Source organism: Anguilla anguilla, chromosome 15 (assembly GCF_013347855.1).
Source record: "Anguilla anguilla isolate fAngAng1 chromosome 15, fAngAng1.pri, whole genome shotgun sequence".
NCBI classification, from domain to species: domain Eukaryota; kingdom Metazoa; phylum Chordata; class Actinopteri; order Anguilliformes; family Anguillidae; genus Anguilla; species Anguilla anguilla.
In genome coordinates, this window is record NC_049215.1 from 6,206,634 (window position 1) to 6,227,972 (window position 21,339).

General features: G+C 45.4%; 2 protein-coding genes across 3 annotated transcripts; both read right to left on the minus strand.

Moving 5' to 3' along the window:
• Positions 1 to 1,075: 1,075 nt before the first annotated feature.
• On the minus strand, positions 1,076 to 12,526 carry xrcc5 (X-ray repair complementing defective repair in Chinese hamster cells 5). 2 transcript variants are annotated; one of them, XM_035393159.1, is made up of 21 exons: positions 12,433 to 12,526; positions 11,335 to 11,448; positions 11,021 to 11,204; positions 10,661 to 10,709; positions 9,410 to 9,532; positions 8,854 to 9,045; positions 8,394 to 8,508; positions 7,930 to 8,068; positions 7,663 to 7,775; positions 7,324 to 7,386; positions 6,882 to 7,019; positions 5,754 to 5,841; positions 5,142 to 5,272; positions 4,776 to 4,972; positions 4,258 to 4,351; positions 4,041 to 4,110; positions 3,377 to 3,486; positions 2,516 to 2,612; positions 2,331 to 2,398; positions 2,009 to 2,083; positions 1,076 to 1,567 (listed from the first exon to the last, which is right to left on the minus strand). In XM_035393159.1, exons 1-21 carry the CDS (start codon positions 12,448 to 12,450, stop codon positions 1,553 to 1,555), a joined length of 2,193 nt encoding a protein of 730 aa, XP_035249050.1. In that variant the 5' UTR covers positions 12,451 to 12,526; the 3' UTR covers positions 1,076 to 1,552. The 2 variants fall into 2 exon arrangements, with proteins under 2 accessions (XP_035249050.1, XP_035249051.1); XM_035393160.1 differs by lacking the exon at positions 12,433 to 12,526 and having other exon boundaries at positions 11,351 to 11,448.
• A 2,346-nt stretch (positions 12,527 to 14,872) lies between these two features.
• Positions 14,873 to 21,023, minus strand: LOC118214024 (transmembrane protein 169-like). Its single transcript, XM_035393398.1, has 3 exons — positions 19,337 to 21,023; positions 18,125 to 18,516; positions 14,873 to 17,289 (listed from the first exon to the last, which is right to left on the minus strand). The coding sequence occupies exons 2-3, from the start codon at positions 18,399 to 18,401 to the stop codon at positions 16,658 to 16,660; spliced, it is 909 nt and encodes a 302-aa protein (XP_035249289.1). The 5' UTR covers positions 18,402 to 18,516; positions 19,337 to 21,023; the 3' UTR covers positions 14,873 to 16,657.
• Between the last annotated feature and the right edge of the window lie 316 nt (positions 21,024 to 21,339).

A 21,339-nucleotide genomic window follows, 5' to 3' on the forward strand; every position in this document is an offset into this window, starting at 1 on the left:
GCATTAACTTTGCATCAGTATGCATTCTTTCCAAACCCATTGTAAAGCCAAATGCGTCAGTGTTACTTCAGACACTATGGTTCTACTCCTTCCAGCAAACAATCTCCTACTGTGATTTTTAAGTGACAAAACTTCAGTATGTTTCCACTCCAATTTCATTACAACAAAATCCTACTAAGCTGGCCCAAATATTTCACCAGAAGTTATTGCAAAATTATATATTTTTTGGATTTTATATCCTGAGACATAAATGTGCAATTCATAAACGCAGTATCAGATTCAATAAAAATCATCCGCAAAAGAGAAAAGGGAAATCTAATCACCACCTGGTGCGTCTCTGAAACTCTAATTCCATATGGCAATCCTGTACGTGTGTGCGGGCATGAAAAATGTACTTCTGGGGCAGTCAGGTCACCAGAGACACTCTTCTCCGCCTCTTTACTGAACAGGAGTGACTGCAGATCGAGCCTTTTCATTGTAGAACATCAATGGCTGCTTCACCACCTCATAACCCTGTCAACAGGATAAAGACATACTTGTATGCTAATCTTCCTTAATAAAATTTTTTATGTGCTACGTACTTAAGTACTTGGCGGTCCCATTCTGAGAGCTTGTGTGGCCTGACGCTTCACGGCTGGGCTGTTGCTGCCCCTAGACGTTTCCACTTCACAATAACAGCGCAAAGTTGACTGGGGAAGATCTACCAGGGCAGAAATTTTGACAAACTGACTTGTTGGAAAGGTGGCATCCTATGACAGTGCCACGTTGGAAGTTACTGAGCTCTTCAGTACAACCCATTCTATTGCCAATGTCTGTCTATGGAGATTGGATGGCTGTATGCTTAGTGTCATGCACCTGTCGGTAATGGGTGTCGCTGAAGTAGCCAAACCCAATAATTAGAAGGGGTGTCCACATACTTTTGGCCATGTAATGTACAGTACCTCAGCATGAAGATCATTAATGCCTATATGCAGTTATTTCTTGTAATACATAGCTAAACCCCATCAAACTCTGTCTTTCATATCTGCAAGTAGGTAGAATCAAGTTATATGAAGAACTAGTGAACATAGCTAGCTAAGCTTGAAAACTGGTGTATTAGCTTGCCAAGTTAACATTACAATACACATCAAACTATTTAGACTGTAAACTAACATTGTCCAGCATCCATGCGGCTTGGGCTTGCAGCTGGACAAATATCCAATTTATTAACGTTAAACTCTAATATATAAACTTTACCAGTAGAAACCTAGTAGAAAGAAACAAAAGCAAAAAAAAAGCATGTGCATGCAGGAGCACATGCTAGGTGGTGCCTGAACCTTTATCCTGCTTTGATCAAAACAAAAAAAAAGAGCAAAAATCAAAAATACAAGTAGAGAGAATTTTAGAAAACATTTTTTTAAGAAATACGTTCCAATGGTTGCACGGTTTCCATGGTAGATAAGAGCAAACTAAGTGGACCCAAAGCAAACGGCAGAACGATATTGTGACTGGTTTGCACTTCCACCGCCGTGGGCCGGGGCAAGCCGGCGCCACCCACGTAGCCGGACCGATTTCACATCATGTCCAACTGTAAGGAGAGCACAACACAGTAAACGTGTATTAGGATGAACCTTCGCCATTCCACAGCATTTCAAGTTAACATAACACACAATCACACATTGCAGAGGACCCCTCCAATACACTCTCCTGCACTGCAAAAAACCAAGAAATAAGTCTATTTCGACAAGAATTTTAGTCTTATATTTAGACTCAAATTCTTATTTCTATTAATTGTTTTAGTAAAAAAAAAAAGACAAACATATTGTCAATGAGGTGAAATGGTTTGACTTTGACTCAACATTTCAATATTTGCCAACAGGGTAAGAATTTCACTTGTCGTGCATGCAAACAACAACTTAAATCAAGCTAGTATTTTCTACTCAAGAAACTTTTTTTTACAAGATTCTCATTAAGTCTCATTACAAGACTAAACTATTAAGACAGACATTTTTGCAGCGTGTACACTCACCAAGTCATCTACATCATCTGGCCCAGGCTCCGGTTCTGCCTTTGCCTCCTCCTCCTGCTTCATAACAGCCATGAACTACATAAGACACAAAAAGGAGCCTTTAGTTAGCGATGGTCAGGCAGAGGCCTTGATAAGCATATGAACGGGCCTAATGGTCTTATTCTGGTAACGCAATGCTGAGCTCTTGCTGCATCTCACACTACAAAAAACCAGTGCGGTTAACATAATAGCCCGCTGGAGATAAGTTTCTGGGAAAATGTGAACAAGTTTACTCTCAGTCACAAGAGCCCAAAGTAAACAGGAAGTGAGAAGGAGAGGTCACCTCTTTGGCCTCCTGCTTGGACACTGTACTTCCTGCAACCTCGTCCGTGCTGATGAGTGTTAGCGAATCTGCAAACAAACGGCAAATCTGCTTTTAAAAAAACAAAACAGTCCAGTCACTGTGCTACAGAGCAGCAGGCGCTCACCAAACAAAGGCGGTGGCGGCCTGGTACCTTCCCATCATACCTTGCGCAAGCAGGTCCCAGAACTCCTCCAGTCCCCTGTTGGGCACGCTCCTCTTCAGGGACGTCAGGTAGCTGTTGTACAGCTCCGCGTTGTCGAGCTGCCGGAGCACAAGCGCTATATCACACACGGCTGGTCACTGCACAGTACCGCACCTCACTTTCCCATAAGTCATTACAGGCTAGTGCACTCTTGTGTACTGTGCTCTCTAACCACAAACTACTATGCCTGGTCTTACACACTATTCCACCATACACCATCATAGCATTTCATTCAGCACTATCAACAGCTTTTCCATCCAAATGTGCAGCCCCCTCCTGCGTAGTGTTTTGCACCCCCTGGTGGTAAAGGACAGACCTTCTGGGGTCTGAGGTAGATACTTCGCCTGCAGGCCAACAGGCAGACCGCAGCTGCCCGATCGCCTCCAGGGGGCGCTAGAGAGCGCCCAGACATGGTCCGAAACCTGAAACCCTCCCTTCCCCAGGGTAACGTGTACACCGACTGAGCGTCCCCATGCAGGGCTGCTACCCGAAGTAGGTACCGGTGTGGTCCAGATTCAAAACCATGCACTAGACCAGAGTAACCCGGTAGCCAACCGTTCTCATTTTAGATTCTACAATAATTGTTCGTAACGCACAAGCACACCGCAGTCTGGCCAGTACTGTACGGCAATTGCATTGCACTTGCAATGTTAAGAGCGCAATATGCCACATCACAGCTAGCACAGAATGTTTTCACAATGCTACTGGAGTGTTCTGTCAATGTTATAACATTGCGCGCTACATGGCAGCAGCGCCGCGAGAGAGAACGCCGCGCGTTAGCCGAGACGCGGTTTGAGTGGATGACAGACCGGCCTGCTCTCACCTTTACGGACTGCTCCCTGAAGGCCCGGACGCATTCCAGGCATTTTATGTAGTAGTGAACGCTCTTATTGGGCAGCAACTGCTCGATCCTGTGGATCAGCTGCTGGCAAACTGCAGAGGACAGAAATACGTGAGTGTGCAAGAGGGAGAGAGAGAGGGGGGGGAGAGGGAGGGAGAGAGGGAGAAACTGCTCAGTGCCACAGTTCAGACCAAAGTCTCAGCGGCAAAGCTAATCCATGACAATCAAATGCAGTGAGGTTCTCCTCTCCCTATGTGAATACCAGAGGATCCAAATGAGTATGACGAGCATGCTGTTTTTTATTCTCCTAACAAAAATCTCTCATTTAGTCTGTGCATTTCCCCAATGACACTACAGTAAAATTACAGTAACACACTACAGTAAAACTTCTGTGCACATACACAATATTTAGCTACAGTGTCGCATTTTATTCATTAAAAGTCACACAGTCACGACTGAGCAAATTCCCTAAATCTGCATGCCAAAGTAAACTATACGCATCGCCCCCTTGAAGAAGCAACACGTTCTGCTTCCTGCATTATCCCCCCCCCCCCCCCCCAGTAAGGGTTCCGCCACCCCCTACACTCCACCCCAGAAAGGGGGGGGGGTCACACTCCAACCTGCACCCCGGCGCCCCGATTCTCACCCTGGTCGAAGGGGAGGGTCTTCTCCCGGACCATGGTGCAGAAGTCCCTGGCTGGATTGACGCTGCTCACCTGCAGGGCGGGAGGGGGGCGCACGTGAACACCTGAGCGGGCGGAACGCCCCTTTTGGCGCCGCTGGTTAGCGCAGGCGCGCGCGGACGCCGGCGGCGTGCGAGACGGGGCCGCTGCCCTCGTTTAAAAGCAGGCGGGGCCACTCACGCTCGTGGTGGCGCCCGCGGAGATCTTGCTCAGGTTGTACTCCTCGTCGTCCTCGTCCTCCTTGGCCCTCTTGGCGTCCGGCCCTCCGTCCTCGCTGCGGAGGGAGAGGCGGCAGGGTTTCGAAGGGGGTTCGGTCGGGGGCGCCCCTAAACTCTCGAGTCTGTGGCTTTCAGCGCGGCCTCAGATCTCGCCCCAAAACCTTCCTGAGAAATGCACTCCTCACTCCGGAATCTGAGCGCTCACCAAGGGGTTCGGCAGGACCGGCACGCTTCTCCAACGAGAATTTACTCCCCCCCCCCCCCCGATGTCTAAACACCAGAGCCCTGCACGGACCTTATTTCATCACTCGCTGCGATATCCAAACACCGGCCTGCCTGTTCATGCAGAGCGCTTCTGAGCGCAAACACAGCCCCGCAGAGGAATTTTTACCAAAGAAAACCCACCCTGGGTCAAACGTGTCCTTCTGCACCCAGCGCCCCCCCCCACCACCTCCCAACGCCCCCCTCCCCCCGGTTTACCCTTTCCCGAAAATGTCCACGCTGGTCTTCAGCTCCTTCTTGTGCGCGACCTCCTTGAGGGGGAACCTCTTCTGCACCTCCTGCAGCTGGGCCCGGCAGCGCGCCGCCACCGCCTGGGGGCGCTCCAGAGCCGCCCGCAGCCAGGGGGCCATCGCGGGCAGCGGGGTGTCGGGGTTCACCGCTCGATGGTGCAGGCACTGCGGGAAGGGAGAGGGGGGGAGAGGGGCGCGACGAGAACGGGAGAGGAAACCCAAATACAAAGCGGGAAGACTTCAGAAGAGGGAGCTATGCATTTTCCCCCCTAAGTTCAGCACTGGGCTTTCTCTAAAAAAGCAGCCGTGCTGGCAGGGCACCGCGGGCCTGTACCTGGAAGAGCCTCTGGAACTGCGGGTTGGGGAGCTGGTTGACCTTAAAGGTGTCCACCGTGTCTCCATCTTCTGCCTCCTCTACCAGCATCATGGAGTCGATGAGAGAGTCCACTGCAGACAGCTGCTCCTCTGGAACCATACGTTAACACTCCCTTAACTTCCACACCACATTCCCCAAATGCTCCCTTAACTACAACACATTCTCTAAACGCTCCCTTAAACTCCGCACCGCATTCCCTAAACACTCTCTAAACTTCGACACAATGTTCCCTAAACGCCTCTAAACCTCTACACAATGTCCCTAAACACTCCCTTAAACTCTGCACCACATTCCCTAAACACTCCCTAAACTTCTACATAATATTCTCTAAACACTCTCTTAACCCTCACGCCATATTCTCTAAACACTCCCTTCTGCACAACGTTCCCAAAACACTCCATTAACTTCCACAACGCATTCCCTAAACACAATTTTAACTTCTACACCACATTCCCCAACTGCTCCCTTAAGTTTTTACACAAAATTCCCAACAAACTCGTGCACACAATGACGACAAACTCGTGTACAGTACGGTGCTCACACAGGCAATGCAGTAGTTACGTGACGCACCTGTGGGTGCAAATTTCTTGTTCTCCAGAGAAGGGAAGACAAACTGTCGGAGATCCTCAACAAAGGGCAGCTGGACATACATGAGACACTGGGGACACACAAATCAAGGGGAAACTCCATAAGGGGTCATACAGCAACAGCTTTTCAATACACCCAGAACTGGAAGCGACTGTGTGAGAGGTTATGTTAATATACAGCATCCAAGAGCTTTTCAATACACCTAGAACTGGAAGCAACTGTGTGAGAGGTTACGTTAATATACAGCATCCAACAGCTTTTCAATACACCTAGAACTGGAAGCAACTGTGTGAGAGGTTATGTTAATATACAGCATCCAACAGCTTTTCAATACACCCAGAACTGGAAGCAACTGTGTGAGAGGTTATGTTAATATACAGCATCCAACAGCTTTTCAATACACCCAGAACTGGAAGCAACGGTGTGAGAGGTTATGTTAATATACAGCATCCAACAGCTTTTCAATACACCTAGAACTGGAAGTGACTGTGTGAGAGGTTATGTTAATATACAGCATCCAACAGCTTTTCGATAATTTTCATTCAAAATGAGAAAAATTTACCGATTCACCATGCTTCCACTTCTGAAGCCATTATGACAGGAAACAGGACATTTACCACGATTCTATTTTCACCAAACAACTTTTCAATGACCCAGAACAGCCAAAATACCAGTGCTGGGTTATAGGAAGGTACCAACTATATAAAGCTTCGTTTAACCCAGCAGGGTGAACCTCTCCATAAATGGCTTTGAAACTGCCCCATAAACACTGAGAACAGCCCCTCAAGCACTGCCCGCTGAGGCACTTTTACCCCCTGTGGTGATTCCAGTGGAAAGCAGGGAAGGGTAACCTCTGAAAGGCCACACATGGTCCCAGTCTGTATCTACGGTCACGTGTTCTGATGTTACATGTGATGCAGACCCACTGGACTGTTCCATCTGAATGGAGCTGTTGATGCCCAGCCTAGGAAAGTTCAGAGTTTCCCCCAGTGGTGGTCAATGGGAAAGATCTTCACCGTGCTAACTAGACCCTACCCATTCGTCCGTACCTCAAGAATACCATATTTCCGTCCCTCTCTGAGAGAGAGGTTCTGTTCTCACACAGCCCACCTCGTACTTCTCCTTGACGCATGGGAACGCGGCGCCAACTTGAGGGTTGCTCCTGCGGTCGTAGGCGTAGCGGACGATGGCCACCATCTTCAGCTGTTCCAGCGCCCGGATCAGCGCCGACAGAGCTACACCCGCGTGCTGAGGGAAGGGGGGCAGACGGGACGGGGGCACAGGAAGTGAGCGAGCCGGACCTTTAACTCATTCACATTCTGAACATGCACGTTCTGAACAAGAGCGTAACTGTTCCACACTGTAGGACACAGGCTGTTCTCAAGGCTGGAATGACAGACTTACAGGCTTTCTCTGAGTATTACTGTACGGTTGTCTATTTCTGTCTTGCTGCATTCCTGGCCTGGTCTTGCTTTTTTTTTTTATCTGAAGGAACTTCCTGTATTGAGTAACCCTTTTAAGGAACCCTTTTCCACTTGTTTTCGAGTCTCACCTCGTCATCTTTGGGGGCGAACACCTTGATGACCTGGGAGCCCATGAACTGGTACCTCTTAATCTACATCGAGGAAGTAGAGAACAAACGCATGTAAATTACATTTCTGAATCAAAAACATTTCAGCGGTTTTGAAGAAGTGCTGTATTATTAGCTTGGCTCTCAACCACCACTGGCAAAGCTGGTTTTCTCCCTTTCCCCATTGTGAGCTACTTACAAGCCCAATTGCTATTAATCATGAGCACTTTGGACTTTGGTGGGACCAAAAGGCTCGCTCCAGACAGCAGCAGAAGGCTTTGTTCCTCGCGCGTTTAACTGTCACATGGACAGCTGCAGTACCTGTTCCTGCTTGGAAAAGCCCAGCACCGTGAAGCATTTCCCATCGGACTTGTACTTCATCTGCTCCTGGTCCACCTTGGAGAAGGGCACGATGTCGCTCCCGTAACGGAACCCTGCGGACCGAAGAGCCGCCGTCAGCGGAGTGTGGATCCCCCTCCCCCCCCCCCCAATCCTATTCGCTGAAGCTGAGAGTCTTCCGATCCTTCCTCAGCAGCCACCACCCGTGCTGCCTCCTGCCAACCCGCCATCCTCCCACCCCCCGCTCACCCTGGATGGTGTCCTCTTTGGTCACCTCCGTCTCGTTGTCGTCCTCCAGGCAGTAGACCGTCTCTCTTTTCACGTCTTCCTTATGGTGGGTCTGAGCGTCCACTATGGCCCAGGTCTTCTTAATTTTCTCCTCCGTCACCTGAAAGAGAGGGAGGAAGGAGAGAGGGAGAGGTGGGAAAGGGGGAGAGAGAGAGAGAGCGACAGAAAGAGCGAGAGAATGAGAGAGAGAGAAAGAGAGAGAGACAGAGTGAGAGAGAGGGAGAGCCTCATTCATTCTAACTGGCTATGGCTTATACAGCATACTGTGGTACATCAAATTCATCGCACTTCTTCCAGACTTGCATCAAGTTAATCAACACTTCTGCATTTACACCAGAAAGTGTCAACTCTCATCAAGCACAACAGACAAAAATAGAAAAAGATTAATGTGTACATAACTAAATGAAATTCTGCCGAACACTCACCGCTTTGTATCCCACGATGCGGATGGACAGAGACTCGCCGATGGTCAGCTGACATGGCCACCCCATAGGCCTCCTCTCGATCCGTTTGAAGATGGAGAGCTTCTGGATGGCGTCGCTGTAGGCGTAAGAGTAACCACACGTCTGTCAACAATATGACCAACATAAAAACATGAAAGAATTCAATGCTTTAATATTGTTAAATAACAACAACAACAGAGCAACAGATTGTTCTCTGGTATTACTAGCCCTTTGAAGAGTAGGCTTTTTGGAATGTTTTTTTCAACATTCTAAATCAGTGTTCTAGAACACCACTGCTTTCAATTACCAGCAGTGATTGTGACATAAGCATTAGAAGGTTCAGTGATAAGAACATTCCAATCACATATTTGTGATCTTAAACCTAAAAGTGTTTACTGTCCGGACCGAGAACACTGTCTGTTCACCCCGCATCAGCACAAACCTGAAGGTGTGGACCTCATCCAGGCCCCCCTCCTCGTCCAGAGAGGTCATGATCTTCCGCACCAACTCCACCCCATTCTGCTGCTCCCTTGTCACACCTTTTCCCCCATAGGGGGGCTGCCTTGTGCTCCGTCCGCCCCCCTCGTCATCACCCTCCTCCCCCTCTTCCTCATCGTCCACCGGGAAGGGTACACTGGAGGAGAACAAGGGTCAGAGGTCAGAATCTGTACTGCATCAGGTCAGACAGGCATTCAGACTTAACAGAGGTGATGAAGACAAAGGATCACTCAGTGGTTAAGGAGCCAAAAGGGCCAGGCAAAGAGCTTAACCCGGCATACTTAAATGAATATCTACCAGTATAAATGGACAGCCATGAAAGAACATACCTCCCTTAAGTAGTATGGATACAAGTAATGCAACAGTATGGAGATCCCACCCATTCTAAATTCAAGAGGAACCAATGAAGGGTGCTCCATGTCCAGAGGAAGAAAATGATTCAGATTAAAGGCCCAAACTCAGCAGAGATGTCATAAATCCACATCAAACGGTACACATACAAGAACTGTAGGGTGATGCCTGCCCTCTTCATGTTGGCGATGATGGCGTCCAGCTGGTCAGCGCTGGTCTGCGAGCACAGGTCAGTCAGGAGGGCGATGTTGAGCCGGTCGTACTTCTTACCCCTAAAGAGCGATTACCGACAAACACAGACACAGAGAGAGGAAGGGGAAGAGAGAGGGAGAGAGAGAGGGAGGGAGGGAGACAGAGAGATGCACAGAAATACTTCATCAGAAAATGAAATGTACCAGTCACACAAAAGGACACTGCTGTAGACTGAAATGTTGACAGCCTTTCTGTTTGTTAACAGAAGCATGTGCATGATACCAAGATCCTCACTATTCTGTGTTCATTAGAAATATACAAACTAGCACCTCTCCCATGCAGACTATCAGTTATGGCTGAAAGAGAGGGCAGTACCTTGCAAGTTGCTTGGCCTTTTTCCAAAGGGAAAACCTGTCTTTCATACATAAAACATTTGTTCATGGCCCAAACATACTAAACACAGTCTAAGCTTAGTACACGTTGCCAACCCTTACCATTCCAAACACATTCTTCTTTTAAAGACATACATGGTCACAAAGATTTTTATGCCAAGCTTCGTTTGAATAATAGCTTGTTTATGCTAGACAGTGTGTAAAGAAATTGTGTCCAACCAGTAATCATAAAACAGGGTTCCCACTCATTTTAGGAAAGCATTTTCCAGGACTTTTCAAGGACAATTTCCATGACTTCGACTTACATACATGAAACATGGACACATGGGGTGGGGGGGGTTCAATGTGCAAGTACCATAACCATTCAAAACTTTGTGCTGCCATGCAATCTCAGCAGCTAATAAAAATGAGAAAAGCAGAGAAAAATACAGAAAAATATCTCAGCTCTAAATATACTGTTTAATAGCTTGACTTATAGCCTAGCCTACAATTTTACAGGACCTCACAAATATTTCCAGGACATTTTGTACATTTTCTTATTTTCCAGGTGTTTTCCATGACTGGAAAACTAGTCGATACATTTCCAGGTTTTCAAGGTTTTCCAGGATGAGTGGGAACCCTGTAAAAGTCCAATGACTAAATGACATTCTAGGAACCATAATAAAAAATGTATGCAATAATTTTGCTTCATGAATTGATTTTAGTTAAGATCAAAAATGTGGTATATAGACGGCATCCACAGCATGATGTTGTCGTTCCAAACTGGGGCTCCCATCATAGTAATGGTTGGGGATCAGAGATGTAAAGGACTCTTACAATGTCTCCTTCTGCAAGACGTCCATGCACACAACAAGAGCATCCAACCCTGGGTCAAGTCATTGTCAAGGAATTAAGCTGGTCAGTTCTGTCATTCACTGTAAAGAGCAGTGATTGACATAAAGAAACCATATTGGCGCAAAGAAAATGGCTCCAACCAAAGCCCTCAACCACAGATTATCCTTAAAAATCTCAAAGGAAAATAAAATCTACATTTTACTCCGATCAACTGTATCTGAGCAACAAAGGCCTGCTGAGCAAGACAGCAGATGAAATAAACCTAACACACTCATCGCTATGGAAACACTATCATTCCTTTCTGCAGTACTTCAGAAGAAGATTTCGGACAGCGAAGGATACAGTCGCCCTGCTGGCTCCCAGGCTGCACCTGGTTCTGGATGTCCTCCAGCAGCTCAAAATCCGGTATCATCAGATTTCGGCGCACAAAAATGTTCTGGTACTGACCGTCACTGGCCAGAGAGTTTTTTGTCTCATCTGTGCCAAAGAGCACCAAGCCAAGTTCATCCTTGTTCTCCGCAAACACCTGTGTGAGGCAGAAGGGCCATTTATGTTTGTGAGGTAACCAGTCATAGGAGAATTGACATTATCGTTGCTTATCAAGTTCAGCAGACACAGACCTACGCCTGGTAGCTTTGAAGAGGAAGAGCTCTCACCTGACGCTGTACAAACCTTTGGATGACCATCTTGGCTTGGTCAAAGGGGGCCTCTTCACCAGGAGCAGAGTTGCTCATGGAAAAGCCCACATCCATGCACAGCACCAACGCTGACTGCAGAGACAAAGAGACATTTCATGTTCTGCGCAAACGCACCATGACCAGGACTACAAGAAGCTTTAGCAGTCAAGCACCAGGGAAATTCCTTTGCATCTGCTAACAAGGCTCTGCTTGCAGTTGTATGCTTTTAGAACCCACAGTTCCACACCTTTGACATTAACTTGCCGCATTGGAAGCTATCCGCCCCTTAACCATATTACACTGCCAGACAGTCTTCTGAGAAACACATTTTAATGGTTGACTGTGGTTGCTTATCTGCTGGTTTTATATCTCAACAGATAAGCAATGGCAGCTGCCTCGTTCTCCCTAACAAAACTGTCAAAGCTGGTGCTGAAGTAGCCTCCAAGCTATTTTTCTCCAGTAGGTGGCAGATTTGAGCTAGCTAGTTAGCTCTAAACCGTAGTTAAGGGGCGGGTTGATAGAACATGTTGGGTCATGTCAGATGCATATACACTAAACCGCAATTCAGCCGCATTATCTGTATTAAATAAATATGAGCGACAACTATCAAGTAGCGTGAAATGTAAATCTTATTGTCAGAAAGTTGCCACACAATTGCCAACAACCGTATAGCTAATTTGTTAGCGATCCATCACTACCGGAATGCTGTTTCTCAGCAAACCGTGTAGTTAAAGCTCGTTAGCCGGAATGAAATACACTATAATTAGCAAGCTGCTTTGCGACGAGCTGAATATGCAATTAACATTTTAACCGGGTAGCAAGCTAAAACATAGCAGAAAATCAGAAATTAAATGGATTCACTTCACTTCAACACTGCCAGCTAGCGACCTAGAAAGTTTAGTAATAGGGTAGCTAAATTAGCTCATTGGCTTACCTAGCCAGTTAATATAGCAACATAGTTTGAATAAGAGTGCGTTTGAATTATCAGTAGTTGTTCGATAATAAGTTATTGCATGAGGATAGGTATATTATCTCCCAACGAATAGGATACAACAGTATAAACTCGACTTCAATTACCTTAGCTGATCGCGCCATTTCTTAATTGTTGAGGGGAGTGTTGTCCACGAGCTCCGTGAAGCTGGCAAGTGTTGCTGGCAACAATTGGAGACTCCAGGTTAGAGTATTTCAAAATAAAAGTTAATAAATGAAATCATTTCTTAAATGTGATTTTGTCGTTTTTCTTCTTGTAACGAATACAGTTGGATATAATTGCACATAATATACTCATATTTAGAAGATTATACAATCACTTCTGTGAAATCATGTTCCCAGCAGTTGTTGCTGGTGTTTTAGTGTTGCCCGGGCATGCATTGCCGTACACTCTCAGTTCTGTATCAGCTCATTGCATAAAACATGAAAACATTCTGGGGTGAGTTCTCTCTTTGCTTTCTTGCAATATACTGAAATAGAAATGAACATCAGAAGGGTGGAGCTGGAATAAACATGAATGGAAAGTGGGAGGGCGTCCTTCACACATTCATGTTTACTCCTATTTCACTATAGCAGTGACAGCAAGTGAGAAGTAAACTGGAGATGATCTTTTAAAAATTGCTGTACAGTATACAGTAACATTTGAATATGACTGTTTGCACATATACATAATACAAAACATAACATACACATCAAAAGGTTATTTTAGCTATCATGTGTTTAAAATTTTTAAAATACACATGCAAAGTAAAATTCCGGGCTTAATTTAAAACAGCCAAATAGCACGCGATTGAGTACACATTTTATCTGAAATGCTTTTAAATAAAGGTAACTCTCTAGGAAAGCGGGACTAATGGACGCTATTAATTCGGTGCTTTTATTTTGGTAGAATAAGGGCGAGAACTCGCCATAACTTTTTACCGGAAGTTATACAAAGGAAGTCTAGCAATGTGGTTGCTAGCTTCACGGAGACGTCCACTCCATGTTCCCTTTATTTTGACTTCGGAGAGAAAAGGCGTATTATGAAAAAGTGGTCCTACCTACACGATTATGCACCCCTTACGCCAGCTACTGCTTGTGGGGTTGGAGCGAGAGGGTCAGATCTGAAACGCGAGCCCGTTTGCTGTATATTGATCATCTGGTAATAATAATAATAATAATAATAATAATAATAATAATAATAATAATACAGCTCTTCAAATTACTCCATTACTCCCTTATTAATAAACAGTGATGATCAAGATTCAGGGAACTGACAGGCCAGTAAAGTCTAGGGCTGATTTCCATTCACAGAATCATGAGCCATGTTGTGCGACTCAATAAAATATTGGGGAAATTCTAATTTTCATGCAAAACACCAAGGAAGAGAGTGATTTGTCTATACTGTTTATACCACATTGTATTCATATTTATCATATTGTATTCATATTTATTCACTTTCATACTGTATATACCTTAGCTTTTCATTCCATATTCTATATTTATATTATACATATGTACATACACCTTACTGCACTTTACTGCTTCTTTTGCACTTCTGGTTAGATGCTAACTGCATTTAGTTGTCTCAGTACGTGTACTCTGTGCGATGACAATAAAGTTGAATCTAATCTAATCTAATCTAATTTAAATTGTGGTAAAAACATATGAAATATCACTGCTAACCTGTGCGTGACCTGAGACATAATTTCTGCACCTGCTACATGCAATTTCGCCAAATTGAAATGAAACTCTTCAATTTTAAATATCAAGCAACTTATCCATCCATTAAAGTTTATGTGTAGCAAAATATAACAAAACTGTACTAAAAGCAAGAGTATGACTGACAAATGGACTGACACATTTTTCTCATCTCTGCAACATTGTTTCACAAATCCATATTATCTTGTGACATGGAAGAACTGTTTAATGCTTAACCAGTGCCCCAATTGTCTTGTGCCCTGTCAGAATTATCAGTTGGATTACAGTTTTTTTTTCATGTCATTGTACGTTCTCCTCTCCACAATAACATCACCCCAGTATTTCTTTTCGGATGTAATTCAACATGCATTTCCTTACAAGGCTCTGCAAACTCCAGCACCATCTTACATCCACATCCTTCTTCACCATTACACACCCTCCCGCTCTCCTGCTTAGTGGGCCAATCAAATATGGCACCCTATATCTATAAACTTGGCTTGGGTCACAAAGTAAGATCCCTTATTTCACTCATGATATTTTCTGTTAATCTATATGAATTTCTATCTGATATGTCATTTGTGTTGTGATGCAGATATGCCCTAGTGCTACTTTCAAACAACCCATGATTGATTTGCCACTAGTGTTGAAAAGAGATGCATAAATATATATTGTCAATATTGTGATACATATGAATATATTGTTATACAAGTCACGCAATGCAGTCTAAAGAAAAATAAAAAAACATCACTCATACAATATAAGAAAAAACAAACAAAAAAAACCCCAAAAAACTACGGAATCTCGAATCAAACACCGAAGGGCAGAAAGGGTTAGTTTTCCAATGACGTAAAATACCATGTTCTGTTCTTCACATTATGGACTCAGTGGGGAAGCAAGCAAGAGGCTGTCTTAATCCTCATGGCAATCACACAAGGTCAACACAAATCGATTCACCTTTTAATTTTATTGTATTAAATAGTACAGGAGCAGAGTTTTAAATAATGGCAAAATAAATATTTAAAAAACAGCAGTGGTAAAAATATAAATATCACACATTCTGATATTGGTCAATGTTATGAGTATCATGTGCGTGACTACTGTAGAAGTGTTTTGCATTATATGTCAAAATCTTTTAAAAAATGAATTTCACATTACTCGCCCAATGCACGCTGGGGTAGGCTCCACCACCCCCCGCGACCCTGCTCAGGATAAGAGGGCATACATAATGAATCGATGGATGAATTTCACATTCTTTTAAATGTAATCTAAATTTGCATACACATTCTTTGGTTCCACTTACGTGTAACTCCAATTTCATTAAGGTGCACACAAGAAATCTTTGTTGAGCCATTCAAATTAGGCTACAAAAAGTTATCTATCCTTGCTTCTATGCATCATAATAGAATATGTTAACATAAATACAGCCATATACTCAAATGTGAAAGTGCATAAACTATTAGCTCAAGCCATAACCGGCATGTCCGAAAGAGATTCCCCTGCTCCAACTATATTTTAATTAATCAAAGAGTCCCTCTTTTGTACTTACCACACACTTCCATGCATTGAATATCACAATGTCGGTTAAAATGAATGTGCGGTTATATGTTCATGCAAGCTAGGCCTATATATGACATATGATTTGCCAAGTCCTAATGCAAATTTCTTGTGCGTCCTGGCCACAAATCGAGACATCCCTCGGAAAAAGAACTCGGAAATAAATTAACTAATAAATGATATGACCAATTTGGGTAATCTATGTAACTGAAATAAAGGTCTATAAAGTGAACAAGAAAAAACAATATTGCTGCAGGATCACACTGGATCAAAAAGCATCAATACCACTCAGACTCATTTTATAGGTGGAAATGTCACGCCAAGCCAACACAAGTCACTGCAATCAGTAATGCAAAGACAACATGGATGATAGTAAATGCAGAAATTCATCTGGTTTAAGCTCCACAACGACGAGCAAACGGAACAACCGTCAGAAAATCGAAATCCGCTTTAACCCTGACGGGTTACCACAGCAACGGAACAATGTACGAAGACTGGCTGTTTAAAATAAATCAGTGCTTAAAGGCACCTTCTGGAAACAAGAATGTGATAACAAGGGGTGAAGATGTAGGCCTACGTATAAACACTTAAAGTGAAAGCATAAGGCTGGAGCTTGCAGTGCCTGTCAAACAGATCAAGCATCAGCGCCGCATTCTGTCAGTCAGGAAAAAGGATTGGTTTGGTCTTGGCACTCTCCCGTTTATCTCCTGTGTTCGAGGTTCTCAAGGTCTTTGCCTGTGAGGTCCTAATTGGAATGACCAGTCCCTGAAACCCTGTCACCTCGCACATCGACGAATACATGTGCGTCACGTGAACATGACACGCAGAAATACACATACGCTTTTCTGAAACACGGGGCATTTAGCTGTAATATCGCGTCCGGCTCCATGAACCCTGTATCTTCATGTATAGTCAAGAAGTGTCGGTGATGTTACATGGATAAGGTAAATTACAATGGCACACAGGATTTAACTGGAGAACTAGGGATGCCAGTAATCGATGAACCGCTCGCCCAATGAGAAGAGGGGGGAGTCCACCAGCGCGCGCGGTTTCCCGGGTGCTAGGACAGTAGACCCGGTCACACGGACGTGGTCTGCAGGTTCTCGGGCGCGTGCTTCCCCTGGAGGCTCCCGGAGACGGTGTCCGAGTCCAGGAGCTCGACGACGCTGTAGGGTGAGCAGTCCTCCAGCCCCAGCTTCCCGCAGGCCCAGCCGCAGAAGCCCTTCTCCAGGTCCCGCGCGGCCAGCCACCACTCGGCGAACACCCAGGACACCTGCGCCGCGGCCGCGTACAGCGCCAGGGAGACGGACACCGCCACGATCAGCGGGGGGTAGGAGACGATGAGGATGGGGCAGACGGTGACCTTGTGCCAGAACGTCCTCTCCTCGTTGTACACCAGGAAGACGTTGTACCAGGTGAGCGTGCCGTAGTAGAAGGAGGTGACGAAGGAGAGGAGGAAGACCACGGGGGCGCAGGACAGGCTCCACAGCACCACGTGGGGGCCCTGGCCGAGCCCCAGGGCACAGGGGCGCTTGGCGTCCGCGCCCCTCTCGCACTCGGCGTCCAGGCGCTCCTTAGACCTGGCCAGGTCCCGCAGCTCCTTGTCCGTGAGCGTCACGTGGATGTCCACCATCTGACCTTTCTTTTTCCCCCGCGTGATAGTGCCCGTCAGAGTCACATAGTGGCTGTCTGGGTGCATGCTCCAGCCTCCTGTGAACACCCACAGTGCACAGAACACACAGTCAGTCACAGGTTCCTGTGTGCACAGAAATGCACAGACACTTCTCATTCACACCCACAGTGCACAGAACACACAGTCAGTCACAGGTTCCTGTGTGCACAGAAATGCACAGACACTTCTCATTCACACCCACAGTGCACAGAACACACAGTCAGTCACAAGTTCCTGTATGCACAGAAATGCACAGACACTCCTCATTCACACTCACATTGCACAGAACACACAATCAGTGACAAGTTCCTGTATGCACAGAAATGCACAGACACTTCTCATTCACACCCACATTGCACAGAACACACAGTCAGTCACAAGTTCCTGTACGCACAGACATGCACAGACACTTTTCATTCACCACACAAACTCCAGGCCTTGCCCAGAAAACCAGTACTCTGACACGGTGCAGACACCACGTGTTCTCATGCTCCTGATGTAACAGATACACACAGAACAAATCAGCTTACCTACACACAGACACAGACACAGACAGACGCACAACAACCAAATAAAGAGAATGTAGCGCGAGCCAAAACTCTGAAAATGAAACATTGCGACGGGCGTTCCCCCGACAGCATTCGCTAAACCGAAAGCAGTTAAACGTGGTGAATTGACGGGGGGTCGTTTATAATGCAGCGCTTCTGGCAGAGGGAAGCGAAGGCGTCTCGTTCGTACGACTGCCTCCCTCGACGTTCCGATCGAGCGCAAGAGGCGGATCCCGTCGAAAGACACGGTAAATTCGTGGGGCTGTAACGACCCTCCCTGTCGGAAAGAAGGGACGGGGCGAGCGGAAACTTCCGGAGACCTCACCTTCCCCCGTGGGAGTGGTGAGAAACTTCGCCCCCTCCTCCGAGGCCTTCTCAGCCCCCTCCTCCTCCCCGCCCAGGTCCTCCTCGGGCGTCCTCTCCGCCTCGGAATGGTACACGATGAAGGACTCTGGTCGCAACTCCTTCTTCCTCCTCTTCCTCCGAGCGCTGGTCCCAATTTCCTCCTCGTCCACCCTGCGCCCCGTGAGCTCAGACCTCCGCAGGGAGGCCAGCCGAGGGCTCTCGGCCCCCACCTGCTCCACCCGCTCCATCTGCTCCATGCTGGGTGCGGGCCGCTCCGCCTCTCCCAAAACTTCTGCCTGAGTTCACTCCAAAGGGCTAGTACCTTGAGGGAGGGGCCAGGCACCTGTGTCCATTCTTTGTGTGCATGTACACCTGAGAGAGAGAAAGAGAGAGAGAGAGAGAGTCTGCTGACTGAGAAAGAAAGCGAGAACTGCTGAGCAAATTTTTGACTTTTCTTTGACAAGAAAAATCTCTGCTGAAGTTTGCATTCCATGTCATGGTATGACTCAAGTGCAAAGGGCTAGTTAAAACACCTGCACCAATAGTAGGTGAATATACAGATGGGCGGCATGACCTGCATCGGCTCTAAGGTATGTCAGTTCATGCAATCAAGCACGGTTCTTCACATAAAGTGAATAGATTCAACAAATATATTCCTAAATAAAAATTGAACATATGGCTACATTTAAACAGCAAGTACAGTGGGTATGCAAACTGTAATGGAAAATACAGAGAAATATGTGCTCAGTGATGCCACAGCATCGTTATACCGATTTGACGATGTGCAAATCAGTTTGCTGCGGTGGAAAGTGTCTTGGTATATCAAGGTCATAGATAGAAGTGTCTATGCAGGTATAACGACGAACTGCTCTTTTAAATCATGTACGAAGTGAATCAGGCAACCGCAAACCCTCAGAATTTCGCCGGCAATGAGATCTTAAAAAATAGCGAGATGCACACGTTAGGATATAAAGACTGCAAAATACTACCAATATATCGCACCAGGCATTTGTTAAAGGTACACCAGTATTAACCCAGAATTATGAGATTAATGAAAAATGAATACTAAGGATTGATCGCCCAACAGCTGATCTTCGCATCGTTTAAATCACACCCAAATAACACATCCTTTGTCTGTGGTGAACTGAAATTTGCACAGAAATTACTTTTTACTTGAATATCATTTACTTACCTTGAACAGAGAAGTCAGATAAGTCTATACATTGTAGCAGCACCTAGTCACTGTATTGTACATGTTTTCTTTCATAGGCTAGGTCAATCCGCGATGGCACAACAGAAGGTAGCACACGCCCTCTCCCTGTCAAGAGCCTCAACACGTAGCGATCCACTGTACCAAAGAGCAAACCACCCAGTGCCGGATTCCAGGGTTTCCTTCAACCCGCCCCTCTGGGCTGCAACCTCTGTCGCACCCAATCGGAGATACATCTCTGTTCTCGCATTAAAACTATAGAATTCATAACGAGGCTGGATCTCTCTGGTCGGAGATTAGAAGACTATTTTAAAAGAGGTCCTCTGGGATTAGATAAACCGGCTCTGTATCACATTTAAGCCTACATAACTTATGTTGCGTTTCCATTTAATATTCTGCTGCAGAGCACAATGCAGTTCATGTCAAGCAAAGATAAAGCATGTAGTTTATCGCAATAACATTTGTTTCCCAATCAACAAAAGGCAAAATAATCCCATGCTTCCATTTATCAGTTAGGCAGGAATTAAGGTTTGTTTAGGCGAACAGTAGACCTAGCTCTACGTGCAGCTGTGTGCTCACGGCTTCTGGCATATTATGACAGTCGCTGTGATCTGATCAATATGAAAATCTATATGAACAAAATATATTATTTATTATAACAGAAATATAATATATAACTCTTAGCGTACTTGATCATTTACACCGCCACTGTAGAATGCAAGCGAAAGAGCTCTGTTTATCGATTAAGGGAAGAAAACACGCGCGTCCCCTGGTAAATCATATAAACGATATGTAGCAACCGCCACAATACAAGAGCATAAATAAATACATAAATTTAAAAAACCTGAGATTGTTCACCTACCTCAAATAAAAAATGACACAAAACCATATACAATTTCCAACATTTAGAATATATATACACACACACGCTGACAACACTTATTTAATTGAAGTTCACAACCTCCAAGGAAATTCCTGATTTACCAGCTCTTAACATCCAATAAGCAGGTAGGACTTTTCTTAAATCACATTTCCAAATGATCAATAAAAATTCAGTCTACACTTCACCAGATTGTCTGTGTAAACTGATTTACATCTTTCCCTGTTCTGCAATGTTACCATGTGTGTTCAGAAATGGTAGAGCACTCATTATTGAGGCAGATGTTGTACTTTTTTTTTTTAAGTGCATTCTGAAATCATGTTTTAATTTTGACTGAAAAAAAAAAAAACATTTCCATTTGTCTGCAAAACATGTAAGACAGATGGTACAACTGCAACAAAAAAAAAAAAATTTAAATTAAGCTTTGGTCTTTATTGACAGTTCGCAAGACAACCTACATCTGTGCACCAGTTCTGAAAGCAGCTCTTCTGGAGAATAATCCAGGAGTCCACTGCACATGTGCACAACAGCCAGGGTGTGGTGACCCCCCCCCCCCGGTCACAGCCTCTGCAGCACTCGCATGTGAATCTCCCAGCAGCAGCAGCAGCATCCGCTTCATTGTAAATGCACACTGCATTTCATTAAAGTCGCTCCTCCTCCACACTTAGACCAGAGAGTAAGTTTTAAACAAACCTCTTCTGGGCGTAGTCGTAACAGTTCTCAACAGACAATGACAGCTTTTCACTGGGGACGAAACAGTCAGAAATTGCAAAGCTCAGGAAGTGGGGGGGGGGGGGGGGGGGGGGGGGGATTCATGCCGCTTCAGATTCCGGTCAAAGACAGTGCCGCATTTGTAGGGTGTTTGGCATACTCTTGAATAAACCCTGGGATCTCCAAGGCAACCTGACCATTGTGGAACTGAAGGGCCTTGTGTATTGTACTGCACAATGTCTCTGTGACCTGATGAACACCCCTACCCCCTTGCAGTCACCATGAAGTAAATTCCAGATGATGACTGCCTTGAAGACATAGAACAGACATATTGTGAGAGACGACTGTTGACTGGCATTTTAGTCGACGCTCATATTCGGAGCAACTAGCCCAA